We start from the raw sequence: 23,902 nt of genomic DNA on the forward strand, positions 1-23,902 counted from the left end.
GCTAAAGACAAATTTGCTCATGTTTTCTGTTGTTGTGATATTCTGGTGAGTGATGGTGAGTATCAAATGGTTTGGTTTATATTCTACGTGATACACTTAAGGGAATGATATAACAGATTTTATTTTTAAATGTCACTATTTGTCATATTCTAAAAATCTCTTTTGAAAGTTTAAAAGTGATGATGGGCTAGGCCCGGTGGTTTATGCCTGTAATCCCAGCACTTTGGGAGGCTGAGGTGGGCAGATTACCTGAGGTCGGGAGTTCAAGACCAGCCTGACCAACATGGAGAAACTCCATCTCTACTAAAAATATAAAATTAGCTGGGCGTGGTGGCTCATGCCTGTAATCCCAGTTACTTGGGAGGCTGAGGCAGGAGAATAACTTGAATCTGGGAGGCAGAGGTTGTGGAGAGCCAAGATCGTGCTTGCACTCCAGCCTGGGCAACAAGAGCAAAACTCCATCTCAAAAAAAAAAAAAAAGTGATGATGAAAAACTTAGATACCAACCTAAAAATGTGCAAGATAGTACATAAACTTTTTAATATTCCTCTATGTGGAATATTAAACAAAATGAGAACAAAATGTTTGAGACCACTGCTCTTTGAGGACCAAATGTTTGATCTCCCATTCTGTGAGTTACTCCCAGGCCTCTCGGTAACTCTTCCTTCAGGCCAGAGTCAGCCACAGTGGCTTTCAGTTGATGACAACCAAAGGGGCCCAAATGCCTTAGGACCCGATGACAAGTTTGTTTTCTTAATCTTAATTACTTGCTACAGTGTATAAATAAAATTTTATTTGTTTTTGTTTTTGTTTTTGAGATGGAGTCTCACTTTGTCACCCAAGCTGGAGTGCAGTCGGGTGATCTCGGCTCACTGCAATCTCCACCTCCTGGGTTCAAGCTATTCTCCTGCCTCAGCTTCCCAAGTAGCTGGTATTATAGACATGAGCCACCATGCCCGGCTAATTTTTATATTTTTTTAGTAGAGATGGGCTTTCACCATGTTGACCAGGCTGATCTTGAACTCCTAACCTCAAATAATCCACCTGTCTTGGCCTCCCAAAGTGCTGGGATCACAGGCTTGAGCCACCATGCCCAGCCTAAAATACTTTTTAATACAAGATTTTGCAGAATAAGTAGAATTGAAATGTAAGTAAAATGTCAATTTTTACATTATTCCTTTTTCTTCTTGTGGGCAGGAAACGGTGCGGGTGGGCAGGGAGGCCTGTTGGGTGGCCGTTGTCCTCTAGGAGAGAGCTGTCTCCCCAGGTGAGAGAAGGGCAATAGCAAGGAAGGCAGCGAGAAGCAGTCAGACTCTGCATTATCCCACTTCCTAATGAATTGGATGTAGGGTACAAGAGAAAGGAAGAGTCCAGAATGACTCCAGAGTGATATGTTCTCATATGTTGCTTTAAACATGCCAAAAAAGTGTTCCTCCCTGCTACACTCTTACCAATTCCAGGGCTTTGGAGTCACTTTTATAGATGGCAGCTTTGAAATGTAAAGAATAAGCAACAGGAGGCTGGCAGGATGGTTCTTGGGGCTCTAATTGGTTGCATGTTCACCCTGAGACTTTAAGGAAAGAAACACAAAAACCACAGGACCCAGCCGGGTGCGGTGGCTCACACCTGTAATCCCAGCACTTTGGGAGGCTGAGGCAGGCAGATCACTTGAGGTTAGGAGTTTGAGACCAGCCTGGCCAACATGATGAAATCCTGTCTCTACTAAAATACAAAAAAATTGGCCGGGTGGGGTGGTGCACATCTGCAATTCCAGCTACTCTGGAGGTTAAGGTGGGAGGATCACTTGAACCCGGGAGGCGGAGGGTGCAGTGAGCCGAGATGGCGCTATTGCACTCCAGCCTGGGTGCCAGGGCGAGATTCCGTCTCAAAAAAAAAAAAAAAAAAAAAACAAAGAAACCACAGGACTGAAGTGAATGTGATCTTGACAAGAGGTCAGATCAGTCCCTTTTGTGAGAAATATCTCTGCCTAAGGTGAACATAAAATAAAGGCCATAACCAACATCAGGGTGTGTCAGAAACCCATTCATTTCACTTTCAACAGGCTGCTTTTTAAAAAGTCTTTTTTTCTCGACCAGCCAAGCAGAGAGGAAGTTCAACTTTGAACCAGATTACAAGATCGTCTGAAGCTGTAACAGTGAAAACTACTTCAGGGAAGAAAAAGAGAAAAAAAGGTATTTTTTTTTTTTTTTTTTTTTTGTCGTTTCAACTGTTCCTTCCACTTCCCTCATCTTCTAAATCACTTCCTCCTTTCATGAGCTGTGTGTTCCACTACTAAGTAGTTGGACCAAACAGAGAAAAACTCAAGTGGAGATAAAAGAACACTCAATGTCTTGTGACTTCATGTAAACCAAACACCAAATGGCTTTGCCACGGCCATCAGACGAATTCATCTTTGACATGTTCAACATTTCAAAAAAAAGACTAATGGGGCCTCAGCTGGTTTGGGAATATTTCTGCAATGAACAGCCTGTGGAATCTGATCAGTTCAGCTCACAGACTTCTATCCTATGATTTTTACTTAGAATCAGCAACTGTGTAATCTGGAAGGAATTTTAAGAAATCAACAACTCTATAACCTCTGAACTGGATTAGACTATATGAGAAGCTATCTAAGTATTAAAGATGGGCAGCTAAGCATTACGGACCCGGATTGTATCCCTGACACTTCCACTAATGTCTGGCTCTCAGAATCCTCTTCTGCAAAATGAGAACTTTTCGCTCACAGGATCCTAAATTCCACCCCAGCTTTACCATTTTGAAATGCTAAAGAGACAACACAAGATTATCACTGCGTAGTCATGAACACAGTCTTTGGGAAGTTCCTTGTGGGGGCTCATCTAAATTTGTGTTGTTCTGTTTTAGTCCGTTTCATGTTTTTCCCTACCATGAGTTTGGGGGAGGGCAACTGGCCCTTATAATGAAGCTCGTGATCCTTTGGCTTTCTCTTCTTCAATATTAATCTGTTTTTCTGCAGTCTTTTTCTGTCCTGGAAATTATCCTTATAACTCCTCCGTGAAATCTCATTGAATTAGAAAATTACAAATTCTTATGATCCGAAATGTCAAATGAAAATGTAAAGTAAGAAAATTCATCAGACTGGCCAGGTGCGGTGGCTCAAGCCTGTAATCCCAGCACTTTGGGAAGCCGAAGCAGGCAGATAACTTGAGGTCAGGAGTTCAAGACCAGCCTGGCCAACATGGTGAAACCCCATCTCTACTAAGAAAAATATCAAAAAAAAAATTAGCTGGGTATAGTTGCAGGTGCCTGTAATCCCAGCGACTCAGGAGGCTGAGGCAGGAGAATCGCTTGAACCCAGGAGGTGGAGGTTGCAGTGAGCCAAGATTGCACCATTGCACTCCAGCCTGGGCCACAAGAGCAAAACTCTATCTCAAAAAAAAAAAAAAAGAAAGAAAGAAAATTCATCAGACTGTCTCTGTTACCTGATGTAGGCTAATAAAGGCTATTAATATAGCCTTGTCACTGGGCAGAGCTAATTTTGGAAAGTCTATTAAAGGAAAAAAAAAAGAAAAAACCAGGTGAGTTTATAATTTGTTTTTGACAGTGTCTTAGTCAGTTTGGGCTGCTAGAATAGAATACAATAAAGTGAGTGGCTTAAATAGCAAACATTTATTCCCTACAGTTCTGCAGGCTGAGAAGTCCAAGATGAAGGCACTGGAGGATTCAGTGTCTGGAGACGTCTGCTTCATAGATGGCCGTTTTTTTCCAGTGTTCTCTCATGGTGGGAAGAAGGCTAGAGAGCTCTCTGGGGTCTCTTTCCTGAAAGTACTGTGAACCCAGGAAATCGGAGACAGGTCTCAGTTAATTTAGAAAGTTTATTTTGCCAAGATTGGAGATGCGCCCGAGACACAGCCTCAGGAAGTCCAGACGATATGTGCCCAAGGCGATCAGGGCACAGCTTGGTTTTATACATTTAGGGAGACATGAGACATCAATCAATATATGTAAGAAGTACATTGGTTCTGTCTGAAAAGGCGGGACAACTTGAAGCAAAGGCAGGAAGGCTCCAAGCAGGGAGGGAGCTTCCAGATCACAGATAGGCAATACACAAACTGTTACATTCTTTTGAGTTTCTGCTTAGCCTTTCCAAAGGAGGCAAATCAGATATGCATCTATCTCAGTGAGCAGAGGAGTGACTTTGAATAGAATGGGAGGCACGTTTACCTTAAGCAGTTTCCAGCTTGAGTTTTCCTTAGGGATTTTGGGGGCCCGAGATACTTTCCTTTCATAATACAAATCCCATTCAATGGGGTCTCCACCCTTACGACCTAATAATCCCTCAGAGACCTACACTTCGTGATTCCATCACATCGGGGTTTAGGATTTTGGCATATGAATTTTAGGGTGACACAAACATTCAGTCCATAACAGAGTTACCACACAGGAGATGGGACTCCTGTGAAGATGAGAATAATCAGTATCTCCAGGACAAGTGGCCCTGCACTGGGCTAGATGACCCGGGCCAGGGGACGTGAGAAGAACCCTGAGTCGCCAATCCTAACTTGGAATCTAGGCTCAGTATCTTTTACCAGAAAGTGGTAAAAGAACAAAGGAGCATCTAACTGCATCACACTGTGCAGCTAACCCAGCACTGCAGAAAAACCAACGGGTCAAGACCTGTTTGGGAGTTTCAAGCCCTCTGAAGGCTAGGGTCAGGCCCTGACCACTCCCATTTCTTGAGCCTTCCCGATTTTAAAAACAAAAATTAATTAATGGCAAGGAAGGTTAAAATAAATGGCATAATGTTTGAAGACTTTGTGTTTGATGCAATAACTCTCCTAACACACATAAAATCCCAGGGAATACCTGCATAACATCATTAGGCAACAGTACCAGAAGCTGACTGTGGCCCTTTGTAAATGTGACTCTTCCTGTGTGCCATAGTATTCTCTGATGTTAGTTTGTATTTCTGTGGGATCGGTGGTGATAGCCCCTTTATCATTATATCTATTTGATTCTTCTCTCTTTTCTTCTTTATTAGTCTTGCTAGCAGTCTATCAATTTTGTTGATCTTTTCAAAAAACCAGCTCCTGGATTGATTTTTTGAAGGGTTTTTTGTGTCTCTTATCTCCTTCACTTCTGCTCTGATCTTAGCTATGTCTTGCCTTCTGCTAGCTTTTGAATGTGTTTGCTCTTACTTCTCCAGTTCTTTTAATTGTGATGTTAGGGTGTCAATTTTAGATCTTTCCTGCAGGTGTTAAACCCCCTTAGAAGGTGGATAGTTTGAGAGAAAAGTTAAAAAAAAAAAAAAAAAAGCAGTACAACTACTCATCCTTCAGCTTTTAAATAACAGCATTGTTGAGGCCTATCATGCATGTCCCTGTGAAGAGACCACCAAGAGTCTTTGTGTAAGCAATAAAGCTTTTTAATCACCTGGGTGCAGGTGGGCTGAGTCTGAAAAGAGAGTCAGCAAAAGGATATAGGGGTGGGGCTGTTTTATAGGATTTGGGTGGGTAGTTGAAAATTACAGTCAAAAGGGGTTGTTCTCTTGAGGGCAGGGGCAGGGTTCACAAGGTGCTCAGTGGGGGAGCTTCTGAGCCAGGAGAAGGAATTTCACAAGGTAATGTCATCAGTTAAGGCAGGAACTGGCCATTTTCACTTATTTTGTGGTTCTTCAATTGCCTCAGGCCATCTGGATGTATACCTGCAGCCTTGGGCTCAGAGGCCTGACATTCCTATCTTCTTATATTAATAAGAAAAACAAAAGAAGATAGTGGTGAACTGTTAGGGCGGTGAAAATTTGGGGGTCTGGTATGGAGAGATAATGGGCAATGTTTTGAGTGGGATTGGGGCGGCGTGGGAACCTAGAGTGGGAGAGATTAAGCTGAAAGAAGATTTTGTGGTAAGGGGTGATATTGTGGGGTTGTTAGAAGGAGCATTTGTCGTACAGAATGATTGGTGATGGCATGGATATGGTTTTGTATGAATTGAGAAACTAAATGGAAGATACAAGGTCCGAATAAGAGAAGGAGAAAAACAGGTATTAAAGGACTAAGAATTGGGAGGACCCAGGACATTCAATTAGAGAGTGCCCAAGGGGGTTCAGCATAATTACTTGCTTGGTTGGTGAGTTTTTGGGCTCTATCCTTGAGTTTTTTATGTTGTCATATACCAGGCTAGATTGATTTCGGTAAAAACATCTAGAAATATGCAGAGTCCAAAATGATCAAATAGAAACAATTCCAGTCTACAGCTCCCAGCATAAGTGACACAGAAGATGGGTGATTTCTCCATTTCCAACTGAGGTACCGGGTTCATCTCACTGGGGCTTGTCGGACGGTGGGTGCAGGACAGTAGGTGCAGCCCACGGACAGTGAGCAGAAGCTGGGCAAGGTATCACCTTACCCAGGAAGCACAAGGGGTCAGGGAATTCCCTTTCCTAGCCAAGGGAAGCTGTGACAGATAGCACCTGGAAAATCAGGTCACTCCCACCCTAACACTGTGCTTTTCCAACAGTCTTAGAAAATGGCACATCAAGAGATTATATCCCACACCTGGCTTGGAGGGTCCCATGCCCACAGAGCCTTGCTCACTGCTAACACAGCAGTCTGAGATTGAACTGCAAGGCAGCAGCGAGGCTAAGGGAGGGGCACCCACCATTGCTGAGGCTTGAGTAGGTAAACAAAGAGGCTGGGAAGCTCGAACTGGTTGAAGCCCACCAAAGCTCAAGGAGGCCTGCCTGCTGCTGTAGACTCCACCTCTGGGGGCAAGGCATAGCTGAACAAAAGGCAGCAGAAACTTCTGCAGACATAAACATCCCTCTCTGACAGCTTTGAAGAGAGTAGTGGTTCTCCCAGCACGGAGTTTGAGATCTGAGAACGGACAGACTGCCTCCTCAAGTGAGTCCCTGACCCCCGAGTAGCCTAACTGGGAGGCACCTCCCAGTAGAGGCCAAGTGACACCTCATATGGCTGGATGCCCCTCTGAGATGAAGCTTCCAGAGGAACATTCAGGCAGCAACATTTGCTGTTCTGCAATATTTGCAGTTCTGCAGCCTCTGCTAGTGATACCCAGACAAACAGGGTCTGGAGTGGACCTCCAGCAAACTCCAACAGACCCGCAGCTGAGGGTCCTGACTGTTAGAAGGAAAACCAATAAACAGAAAGGACATCCACACCAAAACCCCATCTGTACGTCACCATCATCAAAGACCAAAGGTAGATAAAACCACAAAGATGGGGAGAAACCAGAGCAGGAAAGCTGAAAATTCTTAAAATCAGAGCACCTCTTCTCCTCCAAAGGAACGCAGCTCCTCGCCACCAATTAAACAAAGCTGGATGGAGGATGACTTTGATGAGTTGAGAGAAGAAGCCTTTGGAAGATTGGTAACAACAAACTTCTCTGAGCTAAAGGAGGATGTTCGAACCCATCGCAAAGAAGCTAAAAAATCTTGAAAAAAGATTGGATGAATGGCTAACTAGAATAAACAGCATAGAGAAGACCTTAAATGACTTTTTGGAGCTGAAAACCATGGCACGAGAACTACATGACACATGCACAAGCGTCAGTAGCCAATTCGATCAACTGGAAGAAAGGGTATCAGTGATTGAAGATCAAATGAATGAAATGAAGTGAGAAGAGAAGTTTAGAGTAAAAAGAGTAAAAAGAAATGAACAAAGCCTCCAAGAAATATGGGACTATGTGAAAAGACCAAATCTATGTCTGATTGGTATACCTGAAAGTGATGGGGAGAATGGAACCAAGTTGGAAATCATTCTTCAGGATATTATCCAGGAGAATTTTTCCCAACCTAGCAAGGCAGGCCAACATTCAAATTCAGGAAATACAGAGAACACCACGAAGATATTCCTCTAGAAGAGCAACTCCAAGACACATAATTGTCAGATTCACCAAAGTTTAAATGAAGGAAAAAATGTTAAGGGCAACCAGAGAGAAAGGTCAGTTTACCCACAAAGGGAAGCCCATCAGACTAACAGTGGATTTCTCAACAGAAACTCTACAAGCCAGAAGAGAGCAGGGGCTGATATTCAACATGCTGAAAGAAAATAATTTTCAACCCAGAATTTCACATCCAGCCAAACTAAGCTTCATAAGTGAAGGAGAAATAAAATCCTTTACAGACAAGCAAATGTTAAGAGATTTTGTCACCACCAGGCCTGCCTTACAAGAGCTCCTAAAGGAAGCACTAAACATGGAAAGGAACAACCGGTACCAGCCACTGCAAAAACATGCCAAATTGTAAAGACCACAGATGCTAGGAAGAAACTGCATCAACTAATGAGCAAAATAACCAGCTAATGTCATAATGTCAGGATCAAATTCACACATAACAATATTAAACTTAAATGTAAATGGGCTAAATGCTCCAATTAAAAGACACAGACTGGCAAATTGGATAAAGAATTAAGACCCATCAGTGTGCTGTATTCAGGAGACCCATCTCATGTGCACAGACACACATAGGCTCAAAATAAAGGGATGGAGAAAGATCTATCAAGCAAATGGAAAACAAAAAAAAAGCAGGGGTTGCAATCCTAGTCTCTGATAAAATAGACTTTAAACCAACAAAGATCAAAAGAGACAAAGAAGGCCATTACATAATGATAAAGGGATCAATTCAACAAGAAGAGCTAACTATCCTAAATATATATGCACTCAATACAGGAGCACCCAGATTCATAAAGCAAGTCCGTAGAGACCTATAAAAAGAGACTTAGATTCCCACACAATAATAATGGGAGACTTTGACATCCCACCGTCAACATTAGATAGATCCACAAGACAGAAAGTCAACAAGGATATCCAGGAATTGAACTCAGCTCTGCACCAAGCAGACCTAATAGACATCTACAGAACTCTCCACCCCAAATCAACAGAATATACATTCTTCTCAGCATGACATCACATATATTCCACAATTTACCACATAGTTGGAAGTAAAGCACTCCTCAGCAAATGTAAAAGAACAGAAATTATAAAAGACTGTCTCTCAGACCACAGTGCAATCAAACTAGAACTCAGGATTAAGAAACTCACTCAAAACCGCACAACTGCATGGAAACTGAACAACCTGCTCCTGAATGACAACTGGGTACATAACAAAATGAAGGCAGAAATAAAGATGTTCTTTGAAACCAATGAGAACAAAGACAGAACATACCAAAATCTCTGGGACACATTTAAAGCAGTGTGTAGAGGGAAATTTATAGCACTAAATGCCCACAAGAGAAAGCAGGAAAGATCTGAAATTGACAACCTGACATCACAATTAAAAGAACTAGAGAAGCAAGAGCAAACACATTCAAAAGCTAGCAGAAGGCAAGAAATAACTAAGATCAGAGCAGAAGTGAAGGAGATAGAGACACAAAAAACCCTTCAAAAAATCAATGAATCCAGGAGCTGGTTTTTTGAAAAGATCAACAAAATTGGTAGACTGCTAGCAAGACTAATAAAGAAGAAAAGAGAGAAGAATCAAATACATATAATGATAAAGGGGCTATCACCACCAATCCCACAGAAATACAAACTAACATCAGAGAACACTATAAACACCTCTACGCAAATGAACTAGAAAATCTAGAAGAAATGGATAAATTCCTGGACACATACACCCTCCCAAGACTAAACCAGGAAGAAGTTGAATCCCTGAATAGACCAATAACAGGATCTGAAGTTGAGGCAATAGTTAAGAGCCTACCAACCAAAAAAAGTCCAGGACCAGATGGATTCACAGCCAAATTCTACCAGAGGTACAAGGAGGAGTTGGTACCATTCCTTCTGAAACTGTTCCAATCAATAGAAAAAGAGAGAATCCTCCCTAATTCATTTTATGAGGCCAGCATCACCCTGATACCAAAGCCTGGCAGAGACACAACAAAAAAAGAATTTTAGACCAATATCCCTGATGAACATCGATGCAAAAATCCTCAATAAAATACTGGCAAACCAACTCCAGCAGCGTATCAAAAAGCTTATCCACCACGATCAAGTGGGCTTCATCCCTGGGATGCAAGGCTGGTTCAACATATGCAAATCAATAAACGTAATCCATCCTATAAACAGAACCAAAGACAAAAACCACATGATTATCTCAACAGATAAAGAAAAGGCCTTTGACAAAATTCAACAGCCCTTCATGCTAAAAACTCTCAATAAATTAGGTATTGGTGGGATGTATCTCAAAATAATAAGAGCTGTTTATTACAAACCCACAGCCAATATCATACTGAATGGGCAAAAACTGGAAAAATTCCCTTTGAAAACTGGTACAATACAGGTATGCCCTCTCTCACCACTCCTATTCAACATAGTGTTGGAAGTTCTGGCCAGGGCAATCAGGCAGGAGAAAGAAATAAAGGATATTCAATTATGAAAAGAGGAAGTCAAATTGTCCCTGTTTGCAGATGACATGATTGTATATTTAGAAAACCCCATTGTCTCAGCCCAAAATCTCCTTAAGCTGATAAGCAACTTCAGCAAAGTCTCAGGATACAAAATCAATGTGCAAAAATCACAAGCATTCCTATACACCAATAACAAACAGAGAGCCAAATCATGAGTGAACTCCCATTCACAATTGCTTCATAGAGAATAAAATACCTAGGAATCCAACTTACAAGGGATGTGAGGGAACTCTTCAAGGAGAACTACAGACCACTGCTCAACAAAATAAAAGAGGACACAAACAAATGGAAGAACATTCCATGCTCATGAATAGGAAGAATCAATATCGTGAAAATGGCCATACACCCCAAGATAGTTTATAGATTCAATGCCATCCCCATCAAGCTACCAATGACTTTCTTCACAGAATTGGAAAAAACTACTATAAAGTTCACATAGAACCAGAAAAAGAGCCTGCATTGCCAAGACAACCCTAAGCCAAAAGAACAAAGCTGGAGGCATCATGCTACCTGACTTCAAACTATGCTACAAGGCTACAGTAACCGAAACAGCATGGTACTAGTACCAAAACAGAGATATAGACCAATGGAACAGAACAGAGTCCTCAGAAATAATACCACACATCTACAACCATCTGATCTTTGACAAACCTAACAAAAAAAGAAATGGGGAAAGGATTCCCTATTTAATAAATGGTGCTGGTAAAACTGGCTAGCCATATGTAGAAAGCTGAAACTAGATCTCTTCATTACACTTTATACAAAAGTTAATTCAAGATGGATTAAATACTTAAATGTCAGACCTAAAACCATAAAAACCCTAGAAGAAAACCTAGGCAATACCATTCTGGACATAGGCATGGGCAAGGACTTCATGTCTAAAACACCAAAACCAATGGCAACAAAAGCCAAAATTGAGAAATAGGATCTAATTAAACTAAACAACTTCTGCACAGCAAAAGAGATTACCATCAGAGTGAACAGGCAACCTACAGAATGGGAGAAAATTTTTGCAGTCTACCCATCTGACAAAGGGTTAATATCCAGAATCTACAAAGAACTTAAATTTACAAGAAAAAATCAAACAACCCCATCAAAAAGTGGGCAAAGGATATGAACAGACACTTCTCAAAGGAAGATATTTATGCAGCCAACAGACACATGAAAAAATGCTCATCATGAGGCCGGGCGCGGTGGCTCATGCCTGTAATCCCAGCACTTTGGGAGGCCAAGATGGGCGGATCACGAGGTCAGGAGATCAAAACCATCCTGGCCAACACGGTGAAACCCTGTCTCTACTAAAAATTCAAAAAATTAGCCGGGTGTGGTGGCAGGCGCCTGTAGTCCCAGCTACTTGGGAGGCTGAGGCAGGAGAATGGCATGAACCCGGGAGGCGGAGCTTGCAGTGAGCTGAGATCCGGCCACTGCACTCCAGCCTGGGCGACAGAGCCAGACTCCATCTCAAAAAAAAAAAAAAAAAAAAAAAAAAAAAAAAAAAAAATGCTCATCATCACTGGCCATCAGAGAAATGCAAATCAAAACCACAATGAGATACCATCTCACACCAGTTAGAATGGCAATCATTAAAAAGTCAGGAAACGACAGGTGCTGGAGAGGATGTGGAGAAATAGGAACACTTTTACACTGTTGGTGGGACTGTAAACTAGTTCAACCATTGTGGAAGACAGTGTGGCGATTCCTCAAGGATCTAGAACTAGAAATACCATTTGACCCAGCCATCCCATTACTGGGTATATACCCAAAGGATTATAAATCATGCCGCTATAAAGACACATGCACGTGTATGTTTATTGTGGCAATATTCACAATAGCAAAGACTTAGAACCAAGCCAAATGTCCATCAATGATAGACTGGATTAAGAAAATGTGGCACATATATACCATGGAATACTATGCAGCCATAAAAAAAGATGAGTTCATGTCCTTTGTAGGGACATGGATGAACCTGGATACCATGATTCTGAGTCAAGTATCGCAAGGACAGAAAACCAAACACCACATGTTCTCACTCATAGGTGGGAACTGAACAATGAGAACACTTGGACACAGATTGCAGAACACCACACACCAGGGCCTGTGGTGGGGTGAGGGGAGGGGGGAGGGATAGCATTAGGAGATATACCTAATGTAAATGATGAGTTAATGGGTGCAGCACACCAACATGGCACATGTATACACATGTAACAAACCTGCACATTGTGCACATGTACCCTACAACTTAAAGTATAATAAAAAAAATTCTCATAAAAAAAGAAATATGCAGAGTTCTCCTGTTTCAGCAGTGAGTAAGTCAAGGCCTATTCCTGTCTTCTTATATTCATAATAAGAAAAACAAAACAAAATAGTAGTGAAGTGTTGGTGTCATGAGGGGAAGAGGAAGCTGTTCAGTTCTATTTGCAAATTGAATTTTGTGAGTAAGGAAAACTAGTATGCATGTGCCTGTCCAGTTAGCAGGTAAACACATGTAGGTGGAGGAGCCACAGAGGAAGAAGAGATTTTTTTAAGGCAAAACTGGAAATGTAAAGTGAAAAGATGAGGAGAAAAACTGGTCTTGAGGGACAGAAGTTGGAAGGCTACTTCTTTAGTTACCTTATTAGCATAAGCGTTGCCTTGAGTGATGGGATCTGATGCCTGCTGATGGCCCTTGCAGTGAATGACCCCTAACTTCCTTGTAAGTAGAGCAGCTTTAAGAAGAGTTTTTATCTATCTATTTATTTATTTATTTATTTATTTATTTATATTATTTATTTATTTATTTTTTGAGACAGAGTCTTGCTCTGTCGCCCAGGCTGGAGTGCAGTGGCCAGATCTCAGCTCACTGCAAGCTCCGCCTCCCAGGTTTAGGGCATTCTCCTGCCTCAGCCTCCCGAGTAGCTGGGACTACAGGCACCCGCCACCTTGCCTGGCTAGTTTTTTGTATTTTTCAGTAGAGATGGGGTTTCACCGGGTTAGCCAGGATGGTCTTGATCTCCTGACCTCGTGATCCACCCGTCTCGGCCTCCCAAAGTGCTGGGATTACAGGCTTGAGCCACCGCGCCCGGCCCAAGAAGAGTTTTTATTATGGAGGCATTCATGATGGAGGACGTTTGTGTAGTGAGGAAATCTCTTTCTGCCCATAAAACAACATGGTGGTGCAGGATATGGAAGGCATATTTAGAGTCAGTATAAATATAAATATTGACGTGTAGTCCCTTTGCAAGAGTGAGGGCCTAAGTTAAGACAATGAGTTCAGCTTGCTGAGAGGTAGTGGAGCGGGGCAGAGCGGTAGCCCCAAGGATAGACGTGGAAGATACTATAGCATAGCCTACCTTTGCTGGTGGGTGGTGATTGGGTCTGGAAGAACTATCATCAATAAACCAAGTGTGGTCTGGGTGGGGAACAGGAAAGAGGGAAATATGGGAAAATGGGGAGAATGAATGGTTTAGTTAGGATGGCAAAACCAGGTATCCAAAGGGGAAAGTACCTAACCATGCCTAGGAAGGAAAGGAGTTGTTTTGCAGAAGGGGGTTGGGGTTTGCAAGATTAGCCAGACACAATCAGCAGGGAGAGCATGTGTGTTTTTATGAAGAATTATGCTGAGATAGGTAATGGATGAGGAAGAAATTTGGGCTTGACCGAAGTAATGGGGGCTGTCCCTGCAGCCTTGCGGCAGTACAGTCCGGGTAAGTTGCTGAGGCTGATGGGTGTCAGGGTCAGTCCAAGAGAAAGTGAAGAGAGGCTGGGATGAAGGGTGCAAAGGAATAGTAAAGAAAGCATGTTTGAGATTCAGAACAGAATACTGGGTTGTGGAGGGAGGTATTGAGGATAGGAGAGGATATGGGTTTGGCACTACGGGGTGGAGAGGCAAGACAATTTGGTTGATAAGGTGCAGATCCTGAACTAACCTGTAAGCCTTGTCCAGTTTTTGGACAGGTAAAATGGGGGAATTGTAAGGTGAGTTTATAGGCTTTAGAAGCCCATGCTGTAGCAGGCGAGTGATAACAGGCCAGGCATTCCTCCAGGACCTCCTTCCCCAGGATCTTGTTTCAAGTTCCAGAAATCTGGCCACTGGGCTAAGGAATGCCTGCAGCCTGGGATTCCTCCTAAGCCATGCCCCATCTGTGTGGGACTCCACTGGAAACTGGACTGTCCAACTTGCCCGGCAGCCACTCCCAGAGCCCCTGGAACTCTGGCCCAAGGCTCTCTGACTGACTCCTTCCCAGATCTTCTAGGCTTAGCGGCTGAAGACGGATGCCTAATTGCCTCAAAAGCCTCCTGGACCATCACGGATGGAAAAGAAGGTAATGTGCAGTGGGTAGCCTCTGTATTGATTAAGAATGGGACAGACTTACCCTCCACTGTAAGAGTTCCCCAAAGCATCTGTGATAACAGGCTTTAACCTCTTTAAAGCCTGCTGTGGGATGGGATATTGGCGTTGAATGGGGTAAGGGTGATTAGGTTTTAATGGGATGATAAGGGGTGCATGATTGGTCACCAAGGTAGGTGTAGAAGTGTCTTATATTTGTGGATTAAGGTAGGGAGACACAAGGGGAGTCTGCGAAGGAGGCTTTGAACTGGGGAAAAGGGGAGCAATGAGGTGTGGCCGTCAGATGGGCCATGAACTGGGCTAGGTTTTTATATTTGATGAAAAAGAGCCTAAATGCTAACTGATTTGGGAGAGGTCGGATAAAGAAAAAGGAGCATTACCCTTGACTATGCCTTCAGCTCCAGCCCCTTCTTTAAGAGGAAATTGCTGGGCAGGTCGTGGAATGAAACTGTAAGCCAGACCAGGTGTGAGGAGGGGAGTTGATAAAAGGATTATAGGGTCGGGGAGCGGAGGCTGAGGAAGAATTGGGACCTGGCTCGGCCTGGCGAGGAGCAGCCTGGGGAGGAGGGGAGAGGTCAGATGGGTCCGTAGAAAAGGAAGATTGAAAAGACTCAGCGACACTTGGAGTTGGTGAAGGATCAAGGCAGGCATCCCCGCGGTGGTCAGACACCTCTGAAATGTGAGTGAATAATCAAGCAGGCGCCCTGGCAGCGATTAAACACCAAGGGAAGACTGTCTTCCAGAGTCCGTGACCGACACCGGAGTTTTGGGTTCACAGCTAAAATGCGTCTCCTCTGTCTCTACCAGAAAAGGAAAGGAACTGAAATTAAGGGAAGGGAGAGATTGAAGGGTGGTGCCGAAATTGAAAGGAGAAAGAGGTTGAGGGATAGTAAGAGAGGTTGGAGAAGAGAGTAAAAAGAGGCTGCTTACCCGATTTAAAATTGGTGCGATGTTCCTTGGGCTGGTTGGTCTGAGGACCCGAGGTCGTAGGTGGATATTTCTCATAGAGCAAATAGCAGGAGGACAGGGGATTGATCTCCCAAGGGAGGTCCCCCATCCGAGTCACGGCACCAAATGTCACGTGGGTTCGTGTAAAGAGACCACCAACAGGCTTTGTGTGAGCAATAAAGCTTTTTAATCACCTGGGTGCAGGTGGGTTGAGTCTGAAAAGAGAGTCAGCAAAGGGAGTTAGGAGTGGGGCAGTTTTATAGGATTTGGGTAGCTTGGGCTCAGAGGTCTGACAAGGCCCAAGTTACAACAGTGCCTTTCAGCTACTAATACTCCACTACAGACAAAGGAGGCAGCCCTGAGCTTACAAAATGAGAGGTTTATATGGGGGAGAGAAACCCTGGGGTTGTTTGTTGGTTAACTCTGCCACATATCACCTGGTGAAGTTTATGGTACCGGAGGGTGTAGGTAAAGTTTGTTTATGCATGACCTCCCGCTGTGTGGTCCGGATGGTTCGTAATTGGGGTTTGCTTTATAGTAGTAAGGCCTGATAGGTAAAGTCTGCTGGCTTCACCGTGGTGCCTAGACAAGGGCTTAGAAATGTCAAAAGGCTTGGGGGAAGCGGAGTGGTGTTGGCGATACCAAGAATCTCTTTTGGGGGCAGTTTGTCTCTAACATTCTAGCCTTTTAATAGGTAATGGAAGAGGGACAGCATTGTCCTTTGGCTACTTCCTGCTGGGAAGGGGCGACGGTTATGGGGGGAGGCTGGACGGTAGGGACTGCTGTTCTTGGAGCTGTTGGTATTCTTGGAGCAGCATCATATTTTGTGTTGTCCAGTGGGTGAAGGCTCTGATACGGTCCTGTAAAAACTGGATTGGAAGGCATAGGAGACATGAGCTGAATGCTAGAAAGAGAAGAACGGTTATGGCTGGGCCTAGGAGGGGCATTAGCCATGGAAACCAGGTACTAAAGGACCAGGAGGGCCACGCTGGCCATCGGGGTACATTTTTCTTAATTTTTTTGTTCAGTCCGTTAGTCTTTTTACAGCATCTTGTACTAAGCCAGATTGGTTAAGATAAAAGCAACACTGTTTATCTAGAAAAAGGCAGAGTCCTCCTTTTTTGGCTGTGAGTAGTTTTTTGGCTGTGAGAGGTTTAAGCCTCTGCGGTTTTGAAGAACTACTGCTGCTAAAGAATCTGTTTGCAATTGGAGAGTTGTAACGGATTTGGCTATGTCTGCCAAGCTATTTGTGAGGTCTTTGGAGAGGGATTGGTAATAGGAAACGGAGGTGGCTAATCTCACAATCGCAGTTCCAACTTCTGTAGTTATTCTGAGGGCTACTAACAGAGGTATGAGTTGTATAGCATGGCAGTGTCGGATAGGGGTATTAACTGGGATTGGTAGGGGCTGGTCTCCTAAGGCAACGTTGATTTTTGGGCTGAGGAAAACCAGGGTACAGGTGCCTCTCCAGTTAGAGGGGAGGCAAATATAAGTTGAGGTACCGCAGAGGAAAAGTATGCCTTGGCTTGATAGAGAGAACTTGTTGTGTATGCTGAAAAGATATACTATTTTGTTATTTTCATGCATCCATACTTCTAGGGTCCTGGCTAGGGCTGCTGCTGTAAGTGGTTGCAAAAGGTTGTTTGGTTTGGGCTGGGAGGCTTTTGGGCTGGTTTTTCCCAATGTAAGAAGAAGGGTTTTTTCTTTTTTTTTTTTACTAAGATTCATGTGGAAGTGTTGCTGGATGTTGGGATAAGGAGACAGTTGCTGGTGATGGGTGCAGGGATGGTGCATAGAGAGGGGAGCGAAAGGTAGAGGGATAAACAGGGGAGATGTGGCCGTTGCAGGGCTCTGAATTTTTATCAAGGAGGTGGGAGGTGTCAAGGGCGGGGGTGCTAGAGAAAGGAAGCCTATCTTTATTGTTGGCAGCTTTGAGAGTAGTATGTTTGGTGGAAGGTTTGAGTTGTAGGGTATAGTTGCACAGTTTGGAATTTAGGTGGCTGAGAGGACTGCCAGAGGGTAGATGTTGTTGGATGCATAGTGGTGCTGGATAAGATAAGATTGTGTGGCTGTTATGGCTCCTAATATGGGTTTTATTACAGCTGTGGTAGGGGGACAGCTTGGGGATAGGTTGCGTAAGTAGGGATGTAAGGTTGTAACAGCTGGACCAAACTCGCTAGCTAACTGGAGGGAGATTTTTGTTAATGCCTGTATGTTGAGTTTGAGGGGGCTGTTAATAAGGATTTTAGGATGGTAGGTTACTTAGGTGGAAGTTCAGTTATAGGCTGAGATAGGGATTGTATTGTATGTTGTGGAGAGGAGGGATACGCAGAGCCAGCAGTCTCTTGCCAGGGAGGAACTGGAGTTTTTAAGTTTCTGTATAGGTCTTTAGGGGTTGTAGGTATCGGCTGGGCTGAAAGAAGGGTTGGGGTATTGATTATGGGACAGTTTCGAAAGGCAGAGAGTGAGCAGAAAGGTAAGTAGTTTGATTTTATCCGGAGTGAAGCCATAGAGAGAGCCTTGGAGGAAAAGGTCAGTTTTCCACACAAAACAGGCTTCCAGGGTGTTGTTCTGTGGGTGGAACCAGGAAATATTCCGTGAGAAGTGTGAAGGAAGAGAGTGAAGTGGCAGGATAGACAAAAGCAGGGCATCTAGGGAGGCTGTGGGAATGCTTGTTTGTTAGTGATTGTAATTTTTGCTGTAAGGATAAAGATTAGGCAGAAGGCTAAAGTGAGGGAGAATTTTTGGCTGGTATCCCAATTGGAAAGAGTCACACTATATAATTTTACTGTAAACAATAGGGTAAGTAGTATAATAGATGGGGAATGCAGGCCTGCTTGAGAGGAGGCAGCAGAGCATATATGTCAGTTTGAAGTTACGTTTTTTAGTGAAGTGAATAGGTGAGGGAAGAAGTATGGGCGGAGGAGAAGATACAGGGGACGTGCATTAATATGGAAGATTGGTGGAGAGATGTCAGGATTCTGTCGGTTTGGCCCTGGGAAAGACCAGCTTCTGGTCCTTAACTCTCCAGTCCCCCTGGAGGAAGGCTCCTTGTTGTAGTAATGAGGCTTTTTCAGTGGGGGAATATTGAGGTTGGATTGCAGGGGTACTGAGGAGGTAGGAGGCAGGAGCAGAAGAAAGGGAGGCTACTTTTGCTGCCTTATCGGTCTTTCTGTTCCCTCTTGAGATTTTATCTCTTCCTGTTTGATGTCACCAACAGTGTATAACTCCCACTTCAGTTGGGAGGTGTGCGGCCTGAAGGAGTTGGTAAATAAGGGGGCCGTTAGTGATGGGGGTCCCTTTGGCAGTAAGAAATCCTCTCTCATGCCAGATGGCAGTGTGGGAATGAAGAATATGATATACATATTTGGAGTCTGTGTAAATGTTGACTCGTTTGCCTTTGGAGAGGGTTAGGGCTCTGGTGAGAGCTATCAGTTCTGTTTTCTGAGAGGAGGTGACTGGAAGTAAGGGCTTAGCTTTGATTACTCAGTTAAGGGAAGCAACCGCATACCCAGCCATTTTTTGGGGAGCCAGTGGGCCTGGAAGAGGAGCCATCTCTAAATAGCTGGTCATCGGGGTTGGTGAGAGGCTCAGAGGAACTGTTTGGAAAGTGTGGCTGCAGGTAATCTAGGATGTCAGGGTAAGAATGAGTAGGAGGGGAAGCAGATACAGAGAGTAAGGATGCTGGGTTGAGGGGAGCACTTTTGGCAAGCCTGAATTTAGGATTTTTGATAAAGAAGGCATGGAGTAATTGAATTTGGGAAGGAGGAAGGGAGCCTAACGCTCAAGGGGAGAGGAGATCCTGTATATTATGAGGATTGTAAATGGTGGTATTTTGACTGAATGTTAGTGTTTTGGTTTTTTAGAGTTAAAGTGGCCACTGCTGCTAGCCTTTTAAGACAGGTTGGCCATCCTCCGACTGTGCTGTTTAACTGTTTAGAGAAGTAGGCTACAGGGAGCAAAGGAAGGAGGATTTCCTTTTTGTTGTCATAAGACACCGAGGGCTGTTCCTTGGCTTTTGGCAGTATAGACAGTGAAAGTTTGGGAAATATCAGGTAAGGACAGAGCTAGTGCAGTGATAAGAGTGGTTTGGAGTTTGTGGAAGCTGAGGAGTATGATATGTGAGCAATTTAGGCGTTTATTGAGAGGGCCTTTGGCCACTTTATAGAGGGGGCAAGCTAGGAGGGCAAAGTTGGGAATCCATATTTTAAAGAAGCCTGCTAACCCTAGGAAGGAAAGGATTTCGCTTTTGGAGGAGGGAGCGGGTAGGAGATCTATTAATGCTGCTTGGGCTGGCCTCACAGCCCGGGCATCAGGAGAAAGTTGAATTTCTAAGTAGGTCACCATGAAGGTGGAGAGTAGTGTGGAGTTTTGAAAGGATGTCTCTGCCTAGGAGGGGAGTTGGGTGTGAGGGCAGGACTAAGAAAGAGTGAGTGAAGGGAAAGGTGTGCAGGGAGCAGAAGAATGGAGCAGGGGCTCGGGGTGTGGAGACTTGTCCATCAATTCCTCCAACAGAGACCTGGGAGGACTTGGTGCATTCTGAAAAATTAGGTAAAACAGAGTAGGTTGTCCCAGTATTAATTAGAAAAAACATACTGGCCTACCTGCCACCATCAGGGTTACCCTTGGCTCGGATGAAGTGATGGTAGTTGCCGGGGCTTCCGTTCCAGGGAACCGTCAGTCTTCAGTGGCAAGGCCAATGAGATCCTAGTAGCAGGTTTTGGCTGGCTCAGGAAGGGATGGGGGCAGTCCTTGTGGGGGCTGCTCACAGTCTGACTTCCAGTGGGGTCCTCCGCAGAAGGGGCACAGCCTGGTGGGCTTACCTGGGTTAGGGCATTGTCTGGACTAGTGGCCTTCACTGCCACACTTGAAACAAGTGCCACGTGGAGGTGGATTGCTAGGAGGTTTCCATGTGGAGCTGTGGCCCCGTGGGCCTGCAGGGCCCCTGATGGCAGAGGTAAGCATTTGAAACTCTGCCTGTTTTTGCCTTTTTTTCCTCATCACAGCTGTTAAAGACTTTGAAGGCTAAATTAAGAAGGTCTCATTGTGGGGTTTGAGGGCCGTGGTCAACCTTCTGAAGCTTGCGCTGAATATTGGGGGTTTTGGCTGGGGACTGCCTTTGCACCAGTAGGCTGGGCAGGAGCCTGGTGATGAATGGTATCAGCATGTACCTGAGCTAGGGTCCGGATACGGTCCTGGTGTTCTGTGTTCTGGGGTGAGGGTGAAGGAGAGAATAACGCAGAGGTCATGCCAGGTTAGTTCATAAGACAGGGTAAGGTACTAAATTCCCTAATATTAAGAGGTAGGGTCCTCTGGAAATGAACCAAGTCTTTTGTTAATTAGAGAGAGATCACTGAGGGAAAACGGAACATGAATTTTAACAATACCTTCAGCTCTTGCTACTTCCTGGAAAGGAAGCAAGGGAGCTGGTTGCTGAGCATGTTGGGCCTGAGGGCGGGTGAGGGGCGGCAACAGAGAGGACTCAGAGTCAGAAGCAGGGTGGTTACAGAGAGGGAGAGAAAGAGGTAGAGCCGGAGTGGGGACATACGGTGGAGGATTACGATGCTGTCTGGGAGGGGGAAAATCAGCGGGGTCAAAGGAAGAGGAGTCATCGGCTGGGGCTGTGGTGGTGGGGGCAGGAGGCGAGTCAGGTTTGGAGAGGGCAAGGAGGATTTGGAAAGTAGAACAGGACTGACAGAGGGAAGGGTGGGTACGGAGGGTGAAGAAAACCTGAACATAAGGAATTTCAGACCACTTCCCATTGCAATGGCAAAAGTTATCTAAGTTTTTGAGCACGTTGGAATAGAAAATGCCATTTTTGGGCCATTAGGAGCCACAGTCCAATTTGTATTGAGGCCATGCGGTATTACAGTAAAAGATAAGCCTTTTAGGGTGGATTTCTGAATGGAGGCTGAGAGCCCTGGGACTGTGGAGGAGACACCCAAGGAGGGTAGTCTTGGAAGGGGTAGACTGAGAGGCTCTCATAGTGAATGGAAGGGGGGTGGGGTAGAGGAAAAAGAGACTGCTGGTGATAAGGACAGCGGGAGAGGGCGTCCCCTTTCCCGCGAAACTTGTCTAACTTGTCTGGAATAGAGGAGGTAATCGCCAAGTCAGTCATCCCTGAAACGGAAGAACCAGAGGCCCGGAGGCCGGAGGAAACTCTTGGCCCAGAGCTGGGTCTTTCGGAAACAGAGAGACGGATGGTCAAGGGTTCCGGGGAACGGTAACAGTAACAGTCTCTTTTTCATTCACCCTGGTGGAGGCTTTGATGGTGGATGAGGTCTCCAGCAATGGGAGAGTCTAGGAGATTCTCTGGGTCTTCGGCAGGTTCGGGGAAGGGGAAGTTGGCTGGGAGAGGGGTGATAGGATAGAGAGAGAGAGAGAGAGAGAGAGAGAGAGAGAGAGAGAGAAAATCCTGGCCTGAGTCTATCCCCTTCCCGAGTTTCAGCACCAGAATGTAAGGTCAGCCAAGAGACAGGACAAGAGAGAGAGACCCAAGTTCAGGTGAGTAAGTTTATTGAAACTGCTGGCTGCTCCATTACAGAATGAGGGGTTTATATGGGGGAGAGAAACCCTGGGGTCGTTTGTTGGTTAACTCTGCCACATATCACCTTGTGAAGTGTATGGTACTGGAGGGTGTAGGTAAAGTTTGCTTATGCTTTCCATGACCTCCCCCTGTGTGGTCTGGATGGTTTGTAATTGGGGTTTGCTTCATAGCAGTAAGGCCTGATAGGTAAAGTCTGCTGGCTTCACTGTGGTGCCTAAATAAGCGCTTAGAAATATAAAAAGGTTTGGGGGAAGGGGAGGGATGTTGGCAATACCAAGAAGCTTTTTTGGGGGCGGTTTGTCTCTAACACCTCCCTAAATCATTTTATGAAGTCAGTGTCACCCAAATACCAAAACGAGGAAAGGACACAACCAAAAGAGAAAACTACAGACCAATGTCCCTGATGAACACAGATACTAAAATCCTTAACAAAATACTGGCTAACTGAATCCAACAACATATCAAAAAGATCATCCACCATGATCAAGTGGGTTTCATACCAGGGATGCAGGGATGGTTTAGCATATGCAAGTCAATAAATGTGAAACACCACATAAACAGAATTAAAAACAGAAATCAAATGATCATCTCAGTAGATGCAGAAAAAACATTTGACAAAATCCAGCATGGCTTTATGATTAAAACTCTCAGCAAAGTCAGCATACAAGGGACATACGTCAACATCATAAAAGCCATCTATGACAGACCCACAGCCAACTGAATGGGGAAAAGTTGAAAGCATTCCCTCTGAGAACTGGCACAAGAAAAGGATGCCCACTCTCATCATTCCTCTTCAATATAGTACTGGAAGTCCTAGCCAGAGCAATCAGACAACAGAAAGAAATAAAGGGCATCCAAATTGGTAAAGAGGAAGTTGAACTATCACCGTTTGCTGATGATATGATTGTTTACCTAGAAAACCCTACAGACTCCTCCACAAAGCTCCTAGAACTGATAAAAGAATTCAGCAAAGTTTCCAGATACAAAATTAATGTACACAAATCAGTAGCTCTTCTATACACCAACAGCAACCAAGCTGAGAATCAAATCAAGAACTCAACCCCTTTTATAATAGCTGTAAAAAAAATTAAATACTTACAAATGTACCTAACCAAGGAAGCAAAAGACCTCTACAAGGAAAGCTACAAAACACTGCTGAAAGAACTCATAGATGACACAAACAAATGGAAACACATCCCATACTCATGGATGGGTAGAACCAATATTGTGAAAATGACTCCTGCCAAAAGCAATCTACAAATTCAACACAATTCCTATCAAAATACCATCATCATTCTTCACAGAATTAGAAAAATCAAGTATAAAATTCATATGGAACCAAAAAAGAGCCTGCATAGCCAAAGCAAGGACAAGCAAAAAGAACAAATCTGGAGGCATCACATTATCTGATTTCTTTTTTCTTTTTTTTTTTTTTTTGAGAGAGTCTTGCTCTGTCACCCAGGCTGGAGTGCAGTGGCATGATCTCGGCTCACCACAACCTCTGCCTCCTGGGTTCAAGTGATTCTCCTGCCTCAGTCTCCCAAGTGGCTGGGACTTGGGACCCACCACCATGCCCGGCTAATTTTTGTATTTTAGTGAAGATGGGGGTTTCACCATGTTGGCCAGGCTGGTCTCGAACTCCTGATCTCAGGTGATCCACCCTGCTTGGCTTCCCAA

At 44.3% G+C, this 23,902-nt stretch overlaps 1 protein-coding gene across 1 annotated transcript in view; it reads left to right on the top strand.

Annotated features, from left to right (window-relative positions):
- LOC104674072 overlaps positions 1-23,902 on the top strand; it is a 73,514-nt gene that overhangs the window by 19,915 nt on the left and 29,697 nt on the right. Inside the window, exon 6 of the mRNA XM_030939375.1 lies at positions 2,097-2,192. Coding sequence (XP_030795235.1) covers positions 2,097-2,192 — 96 coding nt within the window. The remainder of the gene's footprint in view (positions 1-2,096; positions 2,193-23,902) is intronic.

Source organism: Rhinopithecus roxellana, chromosome 1 (genome assembly GCF_007565055.1).
Source record: "Rhinopithecus roxellana isolate Shanxi Qingling chromosome 1, ASM756505v1, whole genome shotgun sequence".
Lineage (NCBI taxonomy): Eukaryota > Metazoa > Chordata > Mammalia > Primates > Cercopithecidae > Rhinopithecus > Rhinopithecus roxellana.